Source organism: Carcharodon carcharias, chromosome 20 (genome assembly GCF_017639515.1).
Source record: "Carcharodon carcharias isolate sCarCar2 chromosome 20, sCarCar2.pri, whole genome shotgun sequence".
Taxonomy (NCBI): domain Eukaryota; kingdom Metazoa; phylum Chordata; class Chondrichthyes; order Lamniformes; family Lamnidae; genus Carcharodon; species Carcharodon carcharias.
Window position 1 is genome coordinate 15,149,038 of NC_054486.1, and position 23,314 is coordinate 15,172,351.

The 23,314-nt window shown below is 44.2% G+C and overlaps 1 protein-coding gene across 3 annotated transcripts in view; it reads left to right on the forward strand.

Annotated features, from left to right (window-relative positions):
- Nucleotides 1–23,314, forward strand: part of LOC121292247 (spectrin beta chain, non-erythrocytic 1-like) — a 265,589-nt gene that overhangs the window by 91,449 nt on the left and 150,826 nt on the right. For all 3 annotated transcript variants that reach the window (XM_041214009.1, XM_041214008.1, XM_041214010.1), the window contains 5 exons: nucleotides 16,735–16,886; nucleotides 18,372–18,545; nucleotides 19,916–20,007; nucleotides 20,181–20,261; nucleotides 22,521–22,636. In XM_041214009.1, coding sequence (XP_041069943.1) covers nucleotides 16,735–16,886; nucleotides 18,372–18,545; nucleotides 19,916–20,007; nucleotides 20,181–20,261; nucleotides 22,521–22,636 — 615 coding nt within the window. The remainder of the gene's footprint in view (nucleotides 1–16,734; nucleotides 16,887–18,371; nucleotides 18,546–19,915; nucleotides 20,008–20,180; nucleotides 20,262–22,520; nucleotides 22,637–23,314) is intronic.

Consider the following 23,314-nt stretch of genomic DNA (forward strand, 5'->3'; position numbering starts at 1 on the left):
GGTGAAATAAGTGTGGTGACTGGACCTTTATCTTACCACGTGGAGGTGGAAGGCTGGATCATCTGTAAACATGTGGACCATTTGGGGAACAAAGAGACAAATCACCAAGATATGGTTCCACCAGTGATCATGACCAGGTCTGTGTTTTCTGTTGAGGATACTCAACCCAGGACTGACATGTCTTATGTTCTGTAAGAGTTGAGGATGCAGAACTGCAAGTGCCCATAGAAGCACCAGATGTTCAGGCAACTCTGGAAAAGGAGGTTCCTGACAAAGAATCTGAAGCTGTGGAGCTGCGACGTTCCACATTTACCAGGAAACCACCTGAAAGACTGAACTTGTAAATTCCTTACCCAATGTAAATATTATGTTGCCTTGAAAAATATGTACTTGTAAATATAATATGTATAGCCAAATTAAAGGGGGAGGAATGTAGTAATTATGGTTTTATTTAGTGTCTAATGTACCTTTAAGAATAATTAAGATCACATGATCTGTAGTAACTAATAGGAGAGTAGCGTGGGCTACTTCTGCAGTCAGTGTAGAGGTAGAGTTCGATTTGAAAGCACACGTGTAGTTGCTGCTGAGTATATTGTAAATAAACTTAATGTTTCCACCGAAGAAGCATCTACCCAACTCTAACATTTAACATTAATAGTACAACTTGGCCACCCTACAACGCTAACACTGGTCACTCTTGGCAGATGACCATTTTCCCATGGGTAGAATCTTCTGCCTGTTGGGCGGGCTGATCTGGGGCAGCCGTGGGTGGGCGCGGATCAGCTGCGTGCTGCCAATTAAGGCCCGCCCAGTGTGGTGTGTGCCCGGTAGCGCTCAGCGCAACCTGTGCGGGTGGGGGGAGGAGGGAGAGATCTCCCTGAGGCATGGAGCTGCCTCAGGGAGATTAAGCTAAGGTCTAAAATAAAGCAAGTTAAAAATAATTTATACATGTTCCCCTCGTGCGACCGTGTCACATGAGCAGGGACATGTTTATGAAATGTTTAAAAAATATTAATTTTAGTAAAACCTTCATGAAACCTCATCGTGCCCACGCAGCCGCCTCCGGTGTGCGCCAGCTGAAACGAAAGATCGGAGTGACGTGCGGTGACTTCGGGATGCACGCCCAACATCATCGCGCGTTATTTTACGTGTCGTTGTGCGAGGCCCACTCTGCACACCGAGGGGAAAATTCTCCCCCATGTATTTTGCCGGCTCCCAGACCAGCCCTCTAACCTCTCATAATTAGTTTGTGAAACTAGGAGGCCCTTCCTACAGCACTGCACATGGGTCTGCATGAGATGGACTACAGTAGTTCAAGAAGGCCCCCCCCCCCACACACACACACACACACACACACACAAAGGACAGTTAGGATTGGGCAACAAATGCTGGTCTGCCAACAACACTCGCATCCCGTGAAAGAATGAAAAGAAATGAATGGGGATTCTCTTCTTTGGGGTAGAAGCTCTGATGGGAGCTTCCATCTACCTCCTCTAGACCTGTCCAAATCCTAACTCGTTTTCCTGGGTTGGGGTTCATTCCTTTTACTGCTTGCTGGATCCTGCTGGAAAGAAGCACTGAGGTCCCTCTTTAAGCAGAAGTGTCACAAAAAGGCCTAAGCTGAGCCCGAGGGGTTCAGCTGATAAGTGCTAGGCTTGCCTGGAAGTAAGAGGAGGTTGTTATAAAGACCTCTCCTTCTGTTAAGGAACCTTGGATCCTGTACCATCAGCTCTTGGTGCCATCATCCCCAGTGGTGTCGCCGGTAAGTGTCAGTCAGTGGAGTAGACCTGGTCACTGATTCCACCCACCACCATTTGCATGCAGTGTTTTGGTGGATGGGAAAGGGTAGCCAGTGGCAGTTAGCAGGAGTGGGGGAATGAATATTCCATTTGGGGTGGGAGACCTTTATAGCCTGCACCTTCCTTCATTCTCAGCTATGATCCTGACTAAAACTGAAAGCACATCATAGATGAATTCATCTTCAATAATAAATAAAACAGCATGTTGCCTCCCTCCAAAATTAATGGGCTTCTGACAAAATTTCACTTTTGGAAACTGCATTTAAAACCTCAGGATAGGAACAAGGAGCAAGATTAAGCCATTTGGCTCCTCGAGCCCGCTCCGTCATTAATATGATCATAGCTGATCTGACAGTAACCTCAAATCTACATCCCACCTACCCCCGATAGCCTTTCACCCCCTTGCTTACCAAGATCTATCCACCTCTGCCTTAAAAATATTCAAAGACTCTGCTTCCACCACCTTTTCAGGAAGAGAGTTCCAAAGACTCACGACCCTCTGAGAGAAAAAATTTCCATTTTAATTGGGCAACTCCTTATTTTTAAGCAGTGACCTCTGGTTCTAGATTCTCTCACAAGAGGAAACATCCTCTCCACATTCACCTTTCCAAGTCCCCTCAGGATCTTTATATGTTTCAATCAAGTCACCTCTTACTCATCTAAACCCCAATGGATACAATCCTAGCCTGTCCAACCATTCCCCAACCCCATTCCAGGTATTAGTCTGGTAAACCTTCTCTGAACTTCTTTCAATGCATTTACATCCTTCCTTAAATAAGGTCACCAATAATGTACACAGTACTCCAAATGTGGTCTCATTAGTGTTCTGTATTACTGAAGCTTAACCTACTTTTGTATTCAATTCCCCTTGCAATACATTATAACTTTCTATTAGCTTTCCTAATTATTTGCTGTACCTGCATACTAGCCTTTTCAGGTTCATACAGTAAGACACCCAGATCCCTCTGCATCTCAGAGCTCTGCAATCTCACCATTTAGGTAATATACCTGTCGTTTATTCTTCCTGCCAAAATGGACAATTTTACATTTTCCCACATTATGCTCCATTTGCTAGACCTTCGCCCACTCATTTAACCTATCTATATATTTTTGTAGCTTCCTTATGTCCTCTTCGCAAATTACTTTCCCACCTATCGTTGTGTCACCAGCAAATTTCGCACCCATCCCTTCCATCCCTTCATCCAAGTCATTTATATAAATTGTAAACGGTTGAGGTCCCAGCACTGATCCTTGTGGCAAACCACTCGTTATATCTTGCCAACCTGAAAAAGACCCATTTATGCCTAGTCTCTGCTTTCTGTTCTATCCATGTCAATATGTTACCCCCTATACCATGAGCTTTTATTTTCAGCATTAACCGTTGATGTGGCACTTTATTAAATGCCTTTGGGAAATCTAGGTACAGTACATCCACTGGCTCCCCTGTATCCATGGCACATGTTACTTCTTCAAAGAACTTCAATTGGTTAAACATGATCCGATGATTCATATGTAGGTCATGAATTACAGAGAAAATGACACATTCTACCTTTGTTTTTAAATAAAAGAGGAATTTAATTTCTTAATTGTATTTTTGGTTGGCTGGTTTCCAGAAAGGAATCTTAGACTGCCTCAAACACCTCTGCAAAGGGCTGACCTTAATATTTAATTCAAAGATAGGACAGACTTGCATTTATACAGCAGTTTTCACAACCACCAGTTGTCTCAAAGTGCTGTTGCAGCCATTGAAGTAATTTTTGAAGTGTAGTCACTGTTGTAATGCTGAAAACATAGCAGCCAATATGTGCTCGGCAAAGACCTACAAACAGCAATGTGAGAATGACCAGATGATCTGTTTTTTGTGGTGTTGATTGAGGGATAAACATTGGCCACGACACCTGCTCTTCTTTGAAATAGCGTCATGGGATCTTTCCCATCCACCTGAGCAGGCAGATGGGGGCCTCAGTTTAATGCCCCATCCGAAAGACAGCACTTCTGGCAGCGCTCTCTCAGTACTGCACTTGAGTATCGGCCTAGATTTTTGTGCTCAGGCCCTACAGTGGGATTTGAACCTGGAACCTTGTGACTCTGAGGCTGGAGCTCTATAAATACATATTTCGTATTTTGAAATTTGTTCTCATGATTCAAGACCAGGCAAAGGTTATAAAGTTGGAATCAGTGTTGTATCAATAGCTTCATCACCTCCAGTTCTGCCCAGGGAGGATCACTAAAAATTAACACCCACTGGTCCTTTTTTCTTTGAAAGCTGTATTTCAAATGATAGGTTAGGGCTGTTAGTCATCTCTGCAGTTTTTAGTCAAATGTACGATCCAGCTGAGCTAATAATTAAAATTTAATATGTATGCATGACGATGGTTATAAGTGTTTCAGAGAGCAGAGTTATGCCCTTTCATGTAACCGCCAGTCACTTATCATTTACTCAGCTCCACAACACTCGTGCCATATAATGAGGGGAACCTTACTAGCTAACCAGGATCCTGCAATAATTGCAATTGTGGAGGAGCTATTGTCAGATGTGCCCAAACATTCTTATTTATTAACCATAACAATGGTTCATTATATTAAGAAATACAAGGATTATGTGAGATTTCTCAGTATTTTGTTCCATCTGCCACTTTCAGCTATTTTTGCTTGCTGCATGTCTCTTGAGTAGCATTGTAGTGATTATATTCACCGAGCATGATTTAACATGGCTAAATGAAAAGCTGTTGCAGGCCCATTCCAAAAAGCTGATTTTCCCGGTGGGACCTGTACAAGATGGACGGATTGCACGTGAACTGGAATGGACCAACATCCTTACGGGGAGTTTTGCTAGTGCTGTTGGGAGGGTTTAAACTAATTTGGCGGGGGGGGGTTGGGATCCTGAGAGGAGGTTCAGCAGGGGGAGATGCACAGCCAAAATTAGAAGAGAGAGCAAGTGAGTCTGGAATGCATAGAAATTATAGGCCAGTTAAGGATCAAGGTAGCTTGGCAAGGTTGGATGGTATTTATTTTAATGCAAGGAGTCTGATGAATAAGGCAGATGAGTTGAGGGCACAAGTTAACACATGGAAGTAGTGATGTCATTGCTATCGCAGGGACATGGTTGAGAGAGAGGCAGGATTGGCAGCTCAATATTCCAAGATATAGTGTCTTCAGGCGAGACAGGGAAGGAAGTAAAAGAGGAGTGGGTATTGCAATATTGATCAAGGAATCAATTACAGCAGCAAGGAGGAATGACATCTTAGAAGGCTCCTCAATTGAAGCCATATGGGTAGAACTTAAAAACAAAAAAGGAGCAATCACATTGCTGGGAGTGTACTATAGGCCCCCAAGCAGTCAAAGAGAAATAGAAGAGCAGATATGTAGGCACATTTCAGAGAAGTGTAAAAATAATAGGGTAGTAATAGTGGGGGATTTCAACTTCCCCAACATTAACTGTGTTAGTCATAGTGTGATAGGTTAGAGGGAGTGGAATTCTTAAAATGCAACCAGGAGAGCTTTTTAAGCCAGTACATAGAAGGCCCTACAAGAGAGGGGGTGGTCCTGGACTTAATTTTAGGGAATGAAGCTGGGCAAGTGGTAGAGGTATCAGTGAGGGAACATTTTGCAGATAGTGACCAAAACTCCGTTAGATTCGAGGTTGTTATAGGAAAGGACAAGGATGGGCCAGAAATCAGAGTTCTAAATTGGGGGGAAGGCCAATTTTAATAAGATCAGATATGATTTGGCCGGAGTGGACTGGAAGCAGCTACTTTTAGGTAAATCTGCATCAGAGCAATGGGACTCATTCAAGAAGGAAATAGGGAGAGTACAGGGCCAACATATTCCAGTAAAGACAAAGGTTGGGACCAACAAATCCAGGGAATCCTGGATGTCAAGGGATATAGGATAGGTTAAAGAGAAAAAGGGAGGCTTATGGCAGATACCAAAAGCTGAAAGCAGCGGAAGCCCGAGAGGAGTATAGAATGTGTAGGGGGGAACTTAAAAAGGAAATTAGGAGAGCAAAAAGGGGGCATGAAAAGCATTGGCAGGTAAAATAAAGGAAAATCCAAAGTTATTTTACAAGTACATTAAGAGTAAGAGGATAACTAGGGAAAGAGTAGGGCCCATTAAGGACCATAGTGGTAATTTGGGTGTGGAGCCGGAAGACGTAGGTAGGGTTCTAAATGAATACTTTGTGTCAGTGTTCACAAGTGAGAGGGACGATGTGGGTATGGAAATCAGGCAGAAGGGCTGTAATATAACTAAATAAAATTAGCATAGAAAGGGAGGAGGTTCTAAGTGGTCTGGCAGGCTTAAAGCAGACAAATCTTCAGGCCCAGATGAAATGTATCCCAGGCTGTTGAGTGAGGCAAGAGAGGAGATGGGGTGCTGGCAATAATTTTCAATATCTCTCTGGCCACAGAAGAGGTGCCAGAGGACTGGAGGACAGCTGATGTGGTACCTTTATTCAAGAAGAGTGAAAGGGATAAAGCAGGGAACTACAGGCCAGTCAGCCTATCTCAGTGGTGGGGAAACTATTGGAAGCAATTCTGAGGGACAGAGTTAATCTATATTTGGAGAAGCAGGGATTAATCAAGGACAGTCAGCTTGGTTTTGTTAAGGGGAGGTCATGTCTGACCAATTTGATTGAATTTTTCAAAGAGGTGACCTGGTGTGTAGTTGAGGGCAATACATTTGACGTAGTCTACTTGGACTTCAGCGAGGCTTTTGATAAGGTCCCGCATGGGAGACTGATAATGAAGTAAGAGCCCAAGGCAACTTGGCAAATTGGATCCAGAATTGGCTGAGTGGCAGGAAGCAGTGGGTGATGGTTGAAGAGTGTTCTTGTGAATGGATGCCTGTGTCCAGTGGGGTTCCACAGGGACTGGTGTTGGGTCCTTGCTGTTTGTGGTATATGTAAACAATTTAGGCTTGAATGTAGGAGGGTTGATCAGTAAGTTCGCGGATGACATGAAGATTGGTGGGGTGGTAAATAGTGAGGAGGATAGCCTTAGATTACAGAAGGATATAGACGGACTGGTCAGATGGGCTGATCAGTGGCAAATGGAATTTAATCCGGATAAGTGTGAGGTGATGCACTTGGGCAGGACAAACAAGGCACCAGGAATACATGATGAATGGTAGGACCCTGGGAACTACCGAGGATCAGAGGGACCTTGGTGTGCATGTCCACCGATTCCTTATGTTGTAGACAGGTAGATAAGGTGATTAAGAAAGCATATGGGATACTTGCCTTTATTAGCCAAGGCATGGAATATAAAAGCAGGGAGGTTATGCTGGAACTGTATAAAATGCTGGTTAGGCCACAGCTAAAGTATTGCGTGCAGTTCTGGAATCCGCATTATAGGAAGGATGTGATTGCACTAGAGAGAGAGTGCAGAGGATATTTACCAGGATGTTGCCTGGACTGGAGAGTTTTAGTTATGAGGGGAGATTGGATAGACTGGAGTTATTTTCCCTGGAGCAGAGGAGATGGAGGGGGGGGGGGGGGGGACATGATTGTGGTCTATAAGATTATAATGGGCATAAATAGGGTAGACAGAAATGAACTTTTCCCCTTGGTGGAGGGATCAATAACCAGGGGGCATAGATTTAAGGTGAGGGGCAGGAGGTTTAGAGGGGAAGTGAGGGAGAGTTTTTTCACCCAGAGGGTGGTGGGAATCTGGAACTCTCTGCCTGAAAGGGTGGTAGAGACAGAAACCCTCATAACATTTAAGAAGTATTTGGATGTGCACTTGCAATACTATGGCATACAAGGCTATGGGCCTAGCGCTGGAAAATGGGATTAGAATAGTTAGGTACTTATTGGACCGGTGTGGACTCGATGGGCTGAAGGGCCTTTTTCTGTGCTGTAGACCTCTGTGACTCTGTGAAGCTATGATTGACTGGAACATAAAGTTTAGAATTTAACAAGGCTAAGTTACCTATCGCTGACTATTTGCCATTTCGGTGACTTGAAACATTTTGATGTTGATGTTCCTTGGATTTCTAATTAAATATCTTTTCATGTACCTTGTCTGTTTACAGCTGCTGCACCACCATTGTGCAGCTTTTTTTGTGTCTTTGTCACATTTCAGCATTGTTCAAACTGTGCTGTGCCTGAGACACAATCTGAAACAGTGGACAAAATGCTCTCCATGTTTATATATAAAAGGAAGTCTCTCTAAATTGGCATCCTATTAGCAGAGAATTATCCAGAATTGCTTGTCTTAACCAGACCGGTCACCAGCTACAACAATGTAGGTTCTCTTAATTGTAGGTTGCTTCTGCCCACTTTTAATGTAACTCCGAATCTCTAATTAGTAGGAGCAGCATGCCTTTGGCTTACAGGTAATATTCCTGATTCTGAGCCAAAAGGTGCATGGTGAAAACCCTGCTCCAGATCTTTTCTGTTGAGTGGAGATCAGAGCTCTGAATTTCATGTGGACATCCATAGAGTCATACAGGTCTCCTCAGAACTAAAACTCTCCAGCCCAGGCAACATCCTGGTAAACCTCCTCTGCACTCTCTCTCTGGTGCAATCACATCCTTCCCAGTGACTGACTCATGCCCCAACCCACCCTTATCACATGGGTTGTGGGAATTCCTCCTGTTTTTTTGGATGAATCTCCCTGTTGCTGATTAAAAAGATGGGTAACATCTTTGGAAGAAGCTTACGTTGCTAGTGGGCACCATGTTCACCTGACTACAAAGCATTTCACTCCTTGTTATGGGAAGTGTGCAAAGATAAAAAAAACAACAAATATCTCGCATTAACAAGGACTGGGACGTGCATTCTGGCTCAAGGAAATGAAAATGATTTTTTAGCTAGACGCAAAGCGAAAAGGTAATTATCACACATTGCTATCTAAGTAATTGACTGTGGGCAGTGTCCAGTGTTACTCAGACAGGAATGGAGGGTTCACTATGGTTTGCTGTCTGGAGGAGGAACAGCACAAAAAGAACAGCCCAGCTTACATTTTTATTTTAAGTTCATTCAAAATTTCACAGAATCTTTACAGCGCAGACCCTTTTTTCATCAGGGAATGGAGAAGTGTTCAGATGTTTCTTAAACGGGGCATTGATTCCTCCTGAAGTGACATAGTTATTTTTTTTTCTGATCTCGCCCCTTCAGTCATTAACCTCGCTGGGGTGCCCAGTTTTCTTGGGCAGTAGCACAGGCTGGATGTTGGGTGGGACCCCACCCTGGATGTTGGGTGGGACCCCACCCTGGATGTTGGGTGGGACCCCACCCTGGATGTTGGGTGGGACCCCACCCTGGATGTTGGGTGGGACCCCACCCTGGACGTTGGGTGGGACCCCACCCTGGACGTTGGGTGGGACCCCACCCTGGACGTTGGGTGGGACCCCACCCTGGACGTTGGGTGGGACCCCACCCTGGACGTTGGGTGGGACCCCACCCTGGACGTTGGGTGGGACCCCACCCTGGACGTTGGGTGGGACCCCACCCTGGACGTTGGGTGGGACCCCACCCTGGACGTTGGGTGGGACCCCACCCTGGACGTTGGGTGGGACCCCACCCTGGACGTTGGGTGGGACCCCTCCCTACAGCTTCTTGAGCTCCTCTCCATTGCGGATGGCGAGCTTCAAGTGGCGGGGGAATGATGCAGGTCGTCTTGTTGTCCCGGGCCGTGTTGCCGGCCAGCTCAAGGATCTGGGCGTTCAGATACCCCAGGTAGACGGGAGCTCCTGCCCCGACACGCTCAGCCTGAGTGAGCCTTGCACAACAATTGGTGGATGCGGCCGATGAGGAGCTGAAGACCAGCTCCGCAGGAGCGAGTCTTGGCCTTGGCGTGTCCTTTGCCTCCAGTTTTACCACGACTGGACACCTTTCAGAGTTAGTTGATATATTTGTATAATGTGTAAGGTACTGTTGTATCAGTGCATTTATTTTGTTTTCTTCAGATAACACGCTTTGCGTGGAGTGCACACAAACTGTTTTTGTCCTGTCCTGTTATATTATGATTGAGCTAAAAAACAGAGAACTCATTTTCACCCATGTATTTTGGCTCAGTCATGAAAAGAACCTGCCTGACTTGCTCTCTTCCCATATCGGGGAGGTGGTGTCCTTGTCAATCGTGCCTTGTATCTTTGTATTTGGTACTGAGCTGTCTGTAATTGTGGCTTTGAGCGTCTGGACTGCACACATGATTAAACTGGAGACTGACTCAGTGGTCACAGTTAATGTTGTCCTTGTGAGGTGCATCTAATTAGCAGCTGCTGGCAACTTCATCCTGAAACAATTGAAACTATTCCTTAAAAATCCTTTTGTGTAGCACCAGAAAATGTTGATATCAAATGGGATGTCATCCTGATTGACCCGAGTTTTAAGAAAATAGGTTGTATTTTGATATCAACAAATGCTCCCAAATCGTGACCTCCATTTTGTTAGGCCTGTATTATGAACACTCGACTATTGTATCTGTACCAGTATAAACTGTATGACTCACTGGAAGCTTCGTTTTGTAATCTTTATGCCCTTGGGGTTTTTCACAGCCCCAGTATTTCACATTCACTCAACATGGATGGTGGAGAACAGCCATAATTGACCAACTAAAGGCAAGAAATCTTTTATCTGACAGTTGATGAAAGTACTGCTCACCATTTAAGAAATGCATTTGATCTCAGCACCATACTATCAGATTGAGTGTAGATGTAACAATAGAAGACAGATGAGCTTTTCCATGGCAGCTTATCAGTTTTACCTCCCAATGGTCACACATTTGATTGTAACCTTTTGTGTTGGTACAAGGTAGTACCTGATGTCAGCTGGGCCGCTGAATGATCCATCTCAAATTGGCATAGGAGTTTTCATTCACCGCAACAGATGACAGTCCTTAGCCTTGTTTGTCCATTCCTTTTTGTAAGGAATGATTCCCCGTCATAATGGGGCAGAATTTTGACGTGACAATCTTGCTGAATTTACCAGTGTGCTCATCCCAGCAATGTATATTTTGTAATGTGTTTAAATAATGGCTATCTTACTTTGCTCTACACTGTCTCTTTCTCTCTTGTAGGTATGGCGTTAACTGCATATCGTTAAAAATAGGCACAACCCAATCTGCTTTCATATAATTAATTTACAATTTTGAAATAGACAGACTGTTTTAAAAAGTTAATTTCCCAGCAGGACAGAAGTTGTAGTTATTAAATAATCCATAGTACTTTCATCCATGCTTTCTCCATTGGGGGTATAAAATGCAGTGCTCTGAACAAAATTAAAACAAATTTAAAGAAAGTAAAAAATTGCTATAAAATGTCCTTCATGACATCAAGATGTCCCAAAGTGCTCTACTGTTAATGAATGACTTTTGAAATGTAGTCTCTATTGTAACGTCGGAAAAGCAACTATCAATTTGTGCACAGCAAGGTCCTACAAACAACAATGAAATAAGTGGCCAGATAATCTGCTTTGCTGGTATTGGTTAAAGGATGAGTATTGGCCAGGATACTGGGGAGAATTCCCCTGCTCTTTTTCGAATGGAGCTGTGCAATCTTTAACATTGACCTCATAGGGCGGCTGAGACCTCATTTTAATGATTCACCCAAAAGGTGGCATAATTGACAGTGCAGCATCTCCCCCCCCACCCCCCCCGGTACCGGAGTGGAGTGTAGGCTTTAGATGTTGTGCTCAACTCCCACCGTTGGGACCACAAACTCAGACTTTTGACTGAAAGGTGAGGGGGCTCCCACTAAGCCACAGCTAACAATATTACGACCATTTTCAGACAGAGAAGCAGTAAAGTAGGTCTTGTGTAGAATTATCAAATAATCAGGCAGTTGCAATAGCCTGTGGAGCAGTGAGCCCCGCAATATGCCATTTGTATCATTGGCCAAAGAAAAGAGGGAAAAACATAGCTCAAATATTTAAGTGCATTACGCACATTCAGCTTGGTCAACTGACAAGACACGTAGGGCTGAATTTTACCTACCGCGGGCAGGCGTCCACCCAACCAGGTTGGGTGTAAAATTGCGCGAGAAGATGTCGAGCGAGTGCCCGACTTCACCCCATGCTCATGTGATATTTTGGTCGCCGGACGCGCGCATAAGTCAGACTTGCGCCCACTGACAATTAAGCCATTAACGGAGCAATTGACTCTGATTTTTCATGGTCCATCCAAGGACTTTGCATTTTTCACGAAACGGCATCCAAGGGCAGGATGAGGTTTCCGTTATTAAATAAAATAAAACTCAAAATCTACGGACAGCATCTTTATCAGGTCCATGTTCAGGTGCCTGATTGTGAAGCTTGGACACTTTATTCCTAACTTTCAAACTTTACTTCATGGTTTTCGGGTCTGCAGCTCCCTGAGGCAGCTTTCTGCCTTCAGGGAGCTTTTTCTCAGCGCTGGCCCGCTCCCGCTTTGGCATCATCGCCCTCCCCTCCCCCCCCCCCTTCCCGACCTCATCCCAGCAGCGCTGAGCTTCTCAGTGCCTGTTTCGCAGTCGAGTGTTGATCGCGGTCGGTGGTCCGTTTGCAGACTTGCACTCGGGCCCACCGCTCCCACCCACCCACTGAGCTGAAAACTCAGGCTACAATTGTTTTCTCTACTGATGCACGTACGCACATTTATTGATTTATGAACCACATAGACAGATTCAGTGCTGTCTTTAATTAGTCCAGTGCTCACCTATTGCTACATCAAAAACCAATAAACTTATAATAAACTCTTAATTACAAAGAGAGCAGAAACCTATTTATTCATATTAGTGCTGAAGTTGTTCATACTGAGTGCATGTATTACTACATAGAGCTGATGGAGGTGTATTGGGCTTGATTTTGCTTTGTTTAGCAGCCCGACTCTAGATGAATCTGGGAGGGTGAATGAAAGTTGGGGTGGTGTGGCTTATAGCTCAACTCTTGCCCCAATTCAGCTCTACAGAATATTTTCTCCCTACTCTCTTTCCTGCCTTTCTCGACAACCCACTCCTGTAGTGCTGTCCTACTGCATTAATATGATGAGGAGTGGAGTGGGGTAAATTGTATGACCTTCCTCTGTCGCAACTCCCCTAACATAGCAGCTGCCCTTCTATCTTGCTTGTTTCAGCAAGGAGAGAGGCAATTCCACTGGAGGATGGAGATCACCCACCTTTGGTTGCCATTCCAACAGCTCCTCCCTCCATTCCTGAACTGTCTCCCCCAGCTGGATCTCATTGCTTTCTAACATGCTTAACCTGAATACTGAGCTTGGGTTCAGCTTGCCGTGTCTCACCGTGGGAGATCAACTGGTATTGTATAATGATGCATCATGCGTTACATAGCCTAATACGCCTCATTATAAAATAGCATATCTCTGTTTTACCCTGAGAACAGAAGGCCTTGCGGTTCTGTAGCTGTTAACCTTTCACAACCACAAGACTTTCCAAAAAGCTTTTAAGGAGTACTTTTGACATGTAGTCACTGTTGTAATTTGAGCAGTAGCAAAGTGTTTTTCTTGTCATATAAGGGATTTGCCATTTCTGTTATAAATATAAAATACCATCAATAAGTTGGCCAGAACATTGGCAAGGGGTGTCAGTAGAATAAACTTAATAGATGTCAGTAGATGTTCTTTGAAAACTTTTTAAAACTTGAATAAATATAGAATAATATGTGACTGGGTATTAGTGATCAGTCCCTACCTCAATCATGGGGTACTTATTGTATAGTTTGACTTAACTACAAGTGTCAGAACCTATTGGACAATGGCTTCATGTATACAATTGATATTGCACTATGAAATATATACTGAATTATTTATTTTTAGAAGCACTTCTGGCAGACATGCTGTTCAACGGTAAAATGGTAATAAACTTGACTGATATTGGACTTTACTGTGCAGTATTGTGCAAATTGTTACAAGTTTGTTTTTATTGCAGTCTACTGGCGATTAATTGCTGATGTTTTTATTTGTAAATTATGATCTTTGTTTTTATATATAATTATTGTTATGATCTTCATAGACACCTATAACTTTTTAAAAAAAGTAGATTTCTCAGCGACTGAGGGAAATAAACCGATGGACAAGATTTCACGTTTTAAGACTTTTTACTAAACAAACTAAAATCAACATATATGTTTCCTCTTGTGGGAGAATCCAGAACTAGGGGTCACTGTTCAAAAATAAGGTGCTGCCCATTCAAGACTTGGATGAGGAGAATTTTTTTTCTCCCAGAAGGTCTTTGGAACTTTCTTTCTCAGAGGGAGGTGGAAGCAGAGCCTTTGAATATTTTTAAGGCAGAGCTAGATAGATTCTTGATGAGCAAGGGGGTGAAAGGTTATCGGAGCTAGGTGTGCATGTGGAGTCGAGGTTACAATCAGATCAGCCATGACCTTATTGAATGGCAGAGCAGGCTCGAGAAGCTGAGTGGCCTACTCCTGCTTCTAATTTGTATGCTCGTATAAATCAAACACTACTTAATACGCAATTAATACATCGAACTACAGTAAAGGTATTTTCACATTAACTAACTGAATTGAAATGTATCTTAACACTCATTTCGCTGCACACTGTGCTACTGGCAGATATAGCATTAGAAGGACGAACCTCACCTTCTTCACAGCTTTCCAGTGGTCTCACTTCTGCCTGCCACACTATGTGGCAACTTCCAGTGCCCTTCGAAAGTCGGTCCACCCAGCCTGAGTCTTGCAGATATGACTTCCACCAGCAAGGCCTGCCTCAGCGATTCTTATCCCTTAAATTTCCAAAAGTCCCATCTCTTTGGTTCCCTCCCTTCAAACAGAAGAACTGAATCTTAGCAACATCCTGCTTCCACACAACATTATCTGCCTTGTCTCGTTCTCTCTGCCTGTTTCTTACAAAAGCAGCCATCCCCTTTACTGTTTTAAGGTGTGAAAACTGTCACTTTTTTTTTGTAGGTTTTATTTTCTTTTCCTTGGTAATCAGATCACATGGGCCTTTCTCCAGGCAAAGGTTTAGTATGACCACCTTCCATGCTATCCAGAAAATTCTCCTTCACTTAGAGTTAAAGGAGAAATTTTAAAACATAGCCATCTTTTAAAGTCCCACATTTGTACCGATCTCATATAAATATGCATTGATTCCCTGTGCTATGCACCATCCTGATTAAGAGGGCAAGCAGGCTGCTGGCTCTTTGACCTCGTCTAGTGCCTTGCTGAATATCTAGGGCGGAATTGTCCCAGATTTGCACTAAGTGCAGTAAAACGTTTTACCCACTGGCCTCAATGGTGGCTTTTCAGGCTGTATTGTCCCGAACACGCCGTATTAATTATGCATTCCCGGGATACATGCCATTTCGGTGGTGGACAGGCTCCGATTCGCTTGCCACACCATCACCTCCGCTGCTTCATCACGCCAGGCACCACATTTTAAAGTACAGCTGCACTCAGTGCTTTCAGCCCAGGACTGCAGCAGTGAAGATATGGCTCTAAAAAGCAAGAAGACTGCAGCCCTTGAGCGCCTTTTAGACACCGTGGAGGCCAACTGTGGTGTCTCTCAGCCCTGCTCTGGCTGCAGGAGGGGCAGCTACGTTAGCACTCCAGATTGATAGGCAATAGCAGTGGTGGTCAGTGCCAATGTTGCACAGAAGAGGTTGGCCATCCAATGCAAATAGAGGATGAATGATCTCATCTGTGCAGCCAGGGTAAGGTAATCATCTCATCACTCTAAACACACACTCACAAGCCCATCACACATTCACTGGCATCTCACTCACTGCCAGCTCAAGGGACATCACCACTCTCTCACACACCCCTCACATCTCCATCTGGCCTCATCTCCTCTGGAGACTGCCTCCTCAGCCCTCACCATCTTGAGGTCACTTGCAGATCAACATTCGCCCCCCACACACCCTGGAATACCCTCCTCCCCCAGTACAGCCCTCATCCTGCAGCCTCTTCCCTTGCCTGAGGCCACTTCTTCCACTTCCACAAGCCAGCCCTAGCCCTGCAGCCATTGAAAAGCCCCCCACATATGGCTGATCTGGTAGGTAGAGACCTGCCCCTGAGCCCCTTTAAAAGTGAAGCCTGGCGCTGATGACTGTGAGCGCTGCCCGAAGCAAGGTCGGCAAACAAACCTTGAAGACCTGAGCGTAGTGCAGCTCGCCAAGTGCTTGCCTTATAAATGCTGTTGTGAAACACGTCGGTGTGTTTTCCCGCCAGCCTGGGTGGACAATCCAGTGGGGAAGGATGCGTCCGGCGGGCTGACCTTGTAATGATACGCTGATGTATTACAATGAGGTTCCCGATGTCCGCTAGCAGGGAATGTGGCCAGCCATCGGCGGGCTGAGCGGACGTTCACAGATTGGTCCCATGCCATCGTGAAAACGATTTTTGACCTTCTCACCACATTGTCCAATCGCGCTACAGAGCACGCCCCACGCCAGCGGGCACGGGAAATCCCGGCCCGAATTTATTTTCCCTCCTTCCCTGTGGGGAAGCATTTATTCCATGAGTGGCATGGCTGTGATCAGGAACTCCATGTGTGAGGAATTGTTTGCACAATCCAGCACCACCGTACAGTAAAATTAAAGGATAGTTTGTATTGTACAGATAAGGACTCCAAGCTTAGTCACAGCAGTAAAACCTATTTTATAATTCTGGACACGACAATACCTTTATTGTTGCATCACCGCTCCTTAAGCCTTCAGTTATTGCCCACCCCCACACCGCCACTCATTCCATCACCAATACCAAGATTAAGTTGCAGACACTAGCTGTTTTGCCAATTACCTCCCACTGTGTTATTTCAACCAGTCAAGGGCCAACAGCAAGAGAACTGATTGGCAATATTTTCAGCATGGCTCAACATGAGCATGACTTGAATTTGAAGCGTTTGTTCGTGCTGTCAGTGCTAAGTGGTGCAAGCTGTCACCCGACACCAGCTAAAGGTTTCAAGTACAAAAGTTTAAAAGCCAAATGTTGAGGCGGCAGACAGTGAATTGATTGATGAATTTTTTTTTTTTACAGACGAACGTGAAGTTGTGCAGAAGAAAACCTTTACGAAATGGGTGAACTCTCACCTGGCGCGGGTAACCTGCCGCATAACGGACCTGTACACCGACCTCCGGGATGGCCGTATGCTGATCAAACTGCTGGAAATTCTCTCCGGGGAGCACCTGGTATGTCGAGAAATCCGTCGGAATCCCTGGTTTGTGGCTTTCACTGTCTCGGGTGTTGATGGTTGGTTTCAACATCAGAATAACCAAAGTTCAGAATGTCCAGTGAGCGTTTATAAGCTCGGCACTGCTTCACAAACCTTGCTGAAAATGAAAACATTTTCTTCAAAGAATCTCCGAACGCTGTGTGAAATTACCCATGGAGAGTACTTATTTCATAATTAACATAAAGGCTGCACTCTTTCAAATTTCCTATTTTAATTATGGGTAGAAATGTATGGCGTCAATACACTAACATTATTTTTTTTTGTGCTCCCAATGATATTTCACGTTTCTGTTTCCTTCATCTTTATGGATGACGACCAGTGCTGCATCACAGGAACACTGGACCCTGGCTGCTTAAAGGGAGTCAGGGAGTGTGCAGGGGTGTGAGGCGGTAAACCTGGCAAAGCTAGACATGCAGAGAACCCGCCGAATTTAAGTTTTTCTTTCCTTGCGTTTTCCACCCAACAGCTGCCCGTGTTGACGAACCTGACTGGCGTGCATGCGGTAAAGCAAGCCTTGTGAGGGGAGAGGGAATAAAAAATCGGGGATTGGAGAGGGGGGAGGTGGCCATTTGCAGTGGGGTGTGAGTGAGAGAGAGAGAGAGAGGGGTTGCAATCAGCAGAGGTGGGGGTACTAAAGCTGTCTTTGAGTGCCTGGCATATCTGCTCCCCCCTGGGCCCACAAGCAGTGCTGTAAAATGCACTTAACTTTTTTGAGCTGGCAGCTCCCACCTTCCTTTTCATTGCCAGCATTCCTCAGCCCTAAAAAAAAACCCAGCCTGCAACTGTCAAATTCAGTTTGGGTTCCTAAATGCATTGTGGCAGCCTGGTTAAAAAATGTTAATGAAGTGTCCACAGCAGTTGCACGCCTAAAACACACAGCCATAAAAATGTTAATGAGCACATGCATGGCAGGTTGGCGCAGCGTTCCCTTGTTTTAAATTTTTCCCCCCTTGACCCTTTCCTCTATTGTGGGAGGGTGGGAGAGGTTAATACTGAGGCCTTTTTATCCATCCAATGTCAGTCTTAAATGCTCCCTGATCAGCTATAGTGCAGATTTTTTTTGTGATCTGTTTCCCCCACTCCCATAAATGTACTACAATCCCAACCTCCCAAGAGTATCCAGTGTGAATTTTTAATATTTCTCATTCAGCTATGTTTCTCTAAATGAGTTTGCCAATGTAGTCCCCAGCCATGCCATGTTGGATTATTGTCAGTTTTGTGCCACTAAAACATGTCCATTCATAAACTACCTGAGCACACTTCATATTGGGCCCTTTTACTGAGCCCAAGGGGAGAAAGTAGAAGTCATGTCCACTTCCCAGAGGTGAAAGATCGGCATGCTTTATCTGTATTAACTGCTCGCATTTCATACATTCACTATTTATTTTATTGAGTATTCACTGTTTTACTGAAACCACAATGTCGTCGTCTCCCCAATCAGCCAAAACCAACCAAAGGTCGGATGCGGATACATTGCTTGGAAAATGTGGACAAGGCTCTTCAGTTTCTGAAAGAACAGAAAGTGCACCTGGAAAACATGGGCTCCCACGACATTGTTGACGGGAGCCACAGGCTTACCCTCGGCCTCATCTGGACCATCATCCTTCGTTTCCAGGTCAGTGGTAACACAAAAGAAACACACAGGCTCGGTCTGTGAGCGCAGCAGGATTCCCAATCCTCCCGGATTTGGGGGGAGTCAGCCGAGATCGGGGATTTGTTTCCTCCGCTCTGCTGTTGACGACTTGGGTTAAAGGTTTGCTGTCACACCAGTTCATGCCAATCAGCTGTTCTCCACCCACTACTCGTCGCACATCAGAAAGTTTGGGAGGTGGAGGGAGCTGCTGCCTGCGCTGCCTTTGGCATGGCATCAGCAATACTTTGTCATTTGATCTTGCCTGCTTTTCAGCTCATCACAAGCATTCCCCTTGTATTCCTCCCCACCCCCGCCCTCCTCTTTCACTTGCTTAAAACCTGCTACGTTTCTAACTATTCCCCAGTTCTGAGGAAGGGTCATCAACTTGAAACGTTTACTCTGTTTCTCTCTCCACCGATGCTGCCAGACCTGCTGAGTACTTCCTCTATTTTATTTCAGATTTCCGTCATCTGCAGTACTTTGCTTTTGTTAGAGTGGCTCAGAAGTGCTTATGCTGGGCTGAGTTTGGCAGGATGTTTGGGTCAATGATCCCACTGCCTTTTTGTGCCCTCTCTGTGTTTTGGTTCAGGTCGGTCTATGAGAGCTAGTTTGGATGTATGAAGTCCAAATGCAGCAAGTTATCAGCATCACGTGGAATCAGAACCCAAGGAGTTAGAGTAATGGCATTTATTCAAAATGGCATCAACTGGGAGCTTGACATTTTGCAGTGCGTTGGATTCCTGGTTATGGCATCAGGGTGACTATTAATGGGTTATAGGATCACTAGGAGCTATAGGTAGGAAACTGGAGCATTTCTTTTATTACAACCAATTACATTTACACTGTCAGTGAGTTATAATGTTGTTCGCTGTAAAAGGAATCTGAAAATGACCAGCGTTAGTGCTGGTTAACAGGGCAACTTCAATGCATTACCATTAGTTACAGGGCGAATCAAAATTACTCCCAGTTCTGGTTCCCACTTTGTGAATTGTTTCTTCACCCAGCGATTTCCCTTTAGCCCTGCAATCAGTTTCCCCCCAACTTCTCCTCCACCCCCCTCACGCTTCCCCCCTCCTCCACCCTGTGTTACCCCTTTTCCCTCTCTGTTCTCAGTCTTCAGTACTTAAGTTATTAATTCTTCAAACAACTTCAATTACAGGTTGTAAAACTGAAGAAATTGTGTTTTTTTTTTAAATCAATTTTCCAGAACTGGGAAGTGTGGATTAGTGCAAAAATGTTCCTTTTTATTGTTAAGATTAAGAAAAATACCAGCGAGCTCTTTACTAGAGCTTTTTGTTGAATTACTTCAAATATCTACTAAATTTTTAAAAAAAATCAATCTGTTCTTTCAGATTCAGGATATCACCATGGAGACACATGACAGCCATGAGACTCGGTCAGCAAAGGATGCTCTCCTGCTTTGGTGTCAGATGAAAACAGCAGGGTTAGCTACTCTTACCTGTCCTTTCTCTTTTACTTAACCTTCTATCATGTCAATGCAAATGGCTGTTTGAAAGCATATACTCTGAACCACTGTCAAAGCTGTCCAGTTTCTTTATTTTCTTTTTAAAAAGTTACTTTTAAAACAACAGCATTTTTTTTTTATTAATTGCCTAGGTACACCAATGTAAACATCAGAAACTTCACATCCAGCTGGAAGGACGGAATGGCATTTAATGCCCTGATCCACAAACACAGGTAATGTGAGACAAAGCTCATCAGCAGGAGGTGGGAATGTAAGCGTAATAATGGAGGCTGCGGACCAATGGTTAGAGAGCACCACGCATGAGAAATTGGTTCGGAAAATGTTAGCAGAGCTCAAGGCAGACAACTCACTGGAAAGCAAAAGAAGTTGAAAAGGGCATAGCAGAGGCTTTGACCACAATGGGCTGTATTTAATGCAGGTGACGGCGGGGGGGGGGGTGCATCTCGGAGAGACGAGGACAGCTAGCATAGGTTCATTTAAAGGTAAGTGATGTTCACTAAACTTAAGACCTTCTGAAGCAAAGATTACGGGAGAGCCAGCGAGAGCCCCGCGTTGCCTCTTTTAGCCGAATTAAGTACTACTCAGACACTTAATAGGACAGCAGCAGGCCTTCCCTGGAATCAAAGACTCTGGGGGTGGAGGTCCCGCCCATGAGAACTGCTGGCCAATTGGAGGCCAGCAGCTCTAATGAATGGCAGTGCCAATGGGGTGGCTGTCAGTGGTAACCACCCAACAGGGTCATGCTCCTTACCTGGTACACCCCCATCTGCTGCAGGGTGGGATAAGGCCATTAAGTGGCCAGTAATTGACAGTGGGGTGGGGAGGCTGTCCATGGGCAATCCCTTTATTCTTTCACTAGATGTGAGAGTCACTGACAAGGCTAGTATTTGTTATCCATCCTTAATTGCCTTTGAACTGAGAAACTTGCTAGGCCATTTCAGAGACCAGTTAAGAGTCAACCACATTGGATTGCTGTGAGTCTGGAGTCACATGTCAGCCAGATCTGGGTAAGAGCAGTGGATTTCCTTCCCTAAAGGATATTAGTGAACCAGATGGGTGTTACGACAATTAATGATTGTTTCATGGTCATCATTGCTGAGATTACCTTTCAATTCCAGATTTGAACCCATAAATCCAGAACATTAGCCTGGTTTCTGGATTACTAGTCCAGTGATATTACCACTACACCACCGCCTCCCCATGGACTCGCCATGGACTTAATCGGACTGGTGGTAGGCAGGAAGGTGGCTGGGTCATCACTCACTGCCCTCCCACCTGATTAAATGCCCTCCACCATCAGACTCACCATGGGGGAGAGCATTAAATTCTGCCCAATTTTCCTATCCCCCTTATGTTGCAAATTGTACTGGGCAAGGGGGATTTAGCCAATGTTAAATGTTGGTTCAAAAAGGGAGAGAAACGAAGACCTGGTAACACTTGGAACCCAGAATTCAAAGCCAAACAAAAGCATTTAGAGATGTTTATGATAGTCTAGGACAGCCAGCATAGATTCATTAAAGATAAGTGATGTTCACCAAACTGAAGACTTTCTGAAGGAAAGATGGACTGCAGCAGTTCGAAGATGCAGCAGATGTAGTGTAGTTAAATTTTTCAGAAGGCATTCTATAACATGTCTCATAAGAAGTGTGTTACACAACTGCCCACACAGGGGAAATAACCTTTCTCCTATCACTGCGTCTCATAATTTTAAAAAAAACCTCCATATGATTGCAGTCAGTCTTCCCTGCTGTGGACGAAGTAACTCCATTGTCTCAAATCTCCTGGCAAATATAGCTGCTGCTTGACTTTGGTTTTTCTGCACAGTTTGTCTGGCAGTGCCTGGTACAAATTTATCAAGACCTCTTTTATTCATGTAATGATGCCCCTATTAATAAAACCAAAAATGCTGCTATTTTTTTTATGGCTTTATCTCTCTGCACTGAATAATTTTTTGTTTTGCTATGGCAAAGTGCCGGCAAAGACATGATGGGCCAAATGGGTTAATCCTGTGCTGTAAACGTCCATGATTCTCTGCATAGCCAGGGTTGAAGTTTCTGTTAATTTGCATGATGTTTCCTCATGCTGGATTTTCATTTGTTTCTTTGATGGACCTGACCGAATTGTTATTACGTCATGCTTGAACACATTCTAATCTTAACTCTTTTTCATGTTTTTTAGTGCAAGTTTAGGATGTAAATCTATTTGCAATTGGGTTCTTCCATTAATTACTGTTGCCAGTAGGGTGTATGATTGCCGGCTTAAGGAGCTGGATTTTGCCATAACATAAGGTAAAGAAGACTGCCATAACATTGCAAAACCAAATAGGTTTAACATGGAAGTGGCTAAATCTGAATTCCAGAATTCTGTTAAAATCTCATGTAGTTTGAGTTTCTTAAACATTCAGCAAGCTATTCAACATTGAACATCTGTGGTAAACTGGACATATTTAAAATGTATCTCTCTCTCTCCAGGCCTGATCTGGTTGATTTTAACAAACTGAAACAGTCTAATGCCACATACAACTTACAGCAGGCCTTCAACATCGCCGAGCAGCAACTGGGTGTGACCAAACTGCTTGATCCTGAGGGTAAGTTTCAGCAAGATGGTTCTACATAGTTACATGTGTATACGTAGCCAAATAAACTTTAGAGATATGAAGTATTTATCTAAATAAAAAGAGGGTGCCTAATGGATTAAAAAGATATATTGCCCAATCCCATGTTCCCAACATCAAGCACACACACAGGGAGTCAGATGTAAGGTGCCAACATTGCACCCCTCATTCTCTGACCTGCATTCCCTCACGTACCAGCACAGAAATGAAAGGTAGAATGGCCGCCTTCTGCACTGCTGTTCTATGATTTTGGACCAGTATAAAATTGATCAACTTTACGAGAATGTGTCATAGTAAAATAATGCATGTAACCAGCCTTTCTTTTGACTGCCATGTAACTAAATTTCATTGCTAACGGTAACACATGTAGCCTGCAACCTTCAGTCATGTGACCCTGATTCCCTGTCATAGCTGGTTTGCAATTCTTGATAATTTGATCCCAAGCCAGTTGGTGAACTTTGAAACTAGGCACTAATGCTTTCTATGATAATAGGTTTATTTACAGAATGCAGCATTACCTATGCCTCTTCCTACCTACTAATCCAGTGTCTCAACAGTCTCTCTTTATAATTACTCCAGGTACTTAATTAAACAATGCCCTTCACCAGTGTATTTTACCATTAATAGTTCTATCCACATCATTCCAATTGA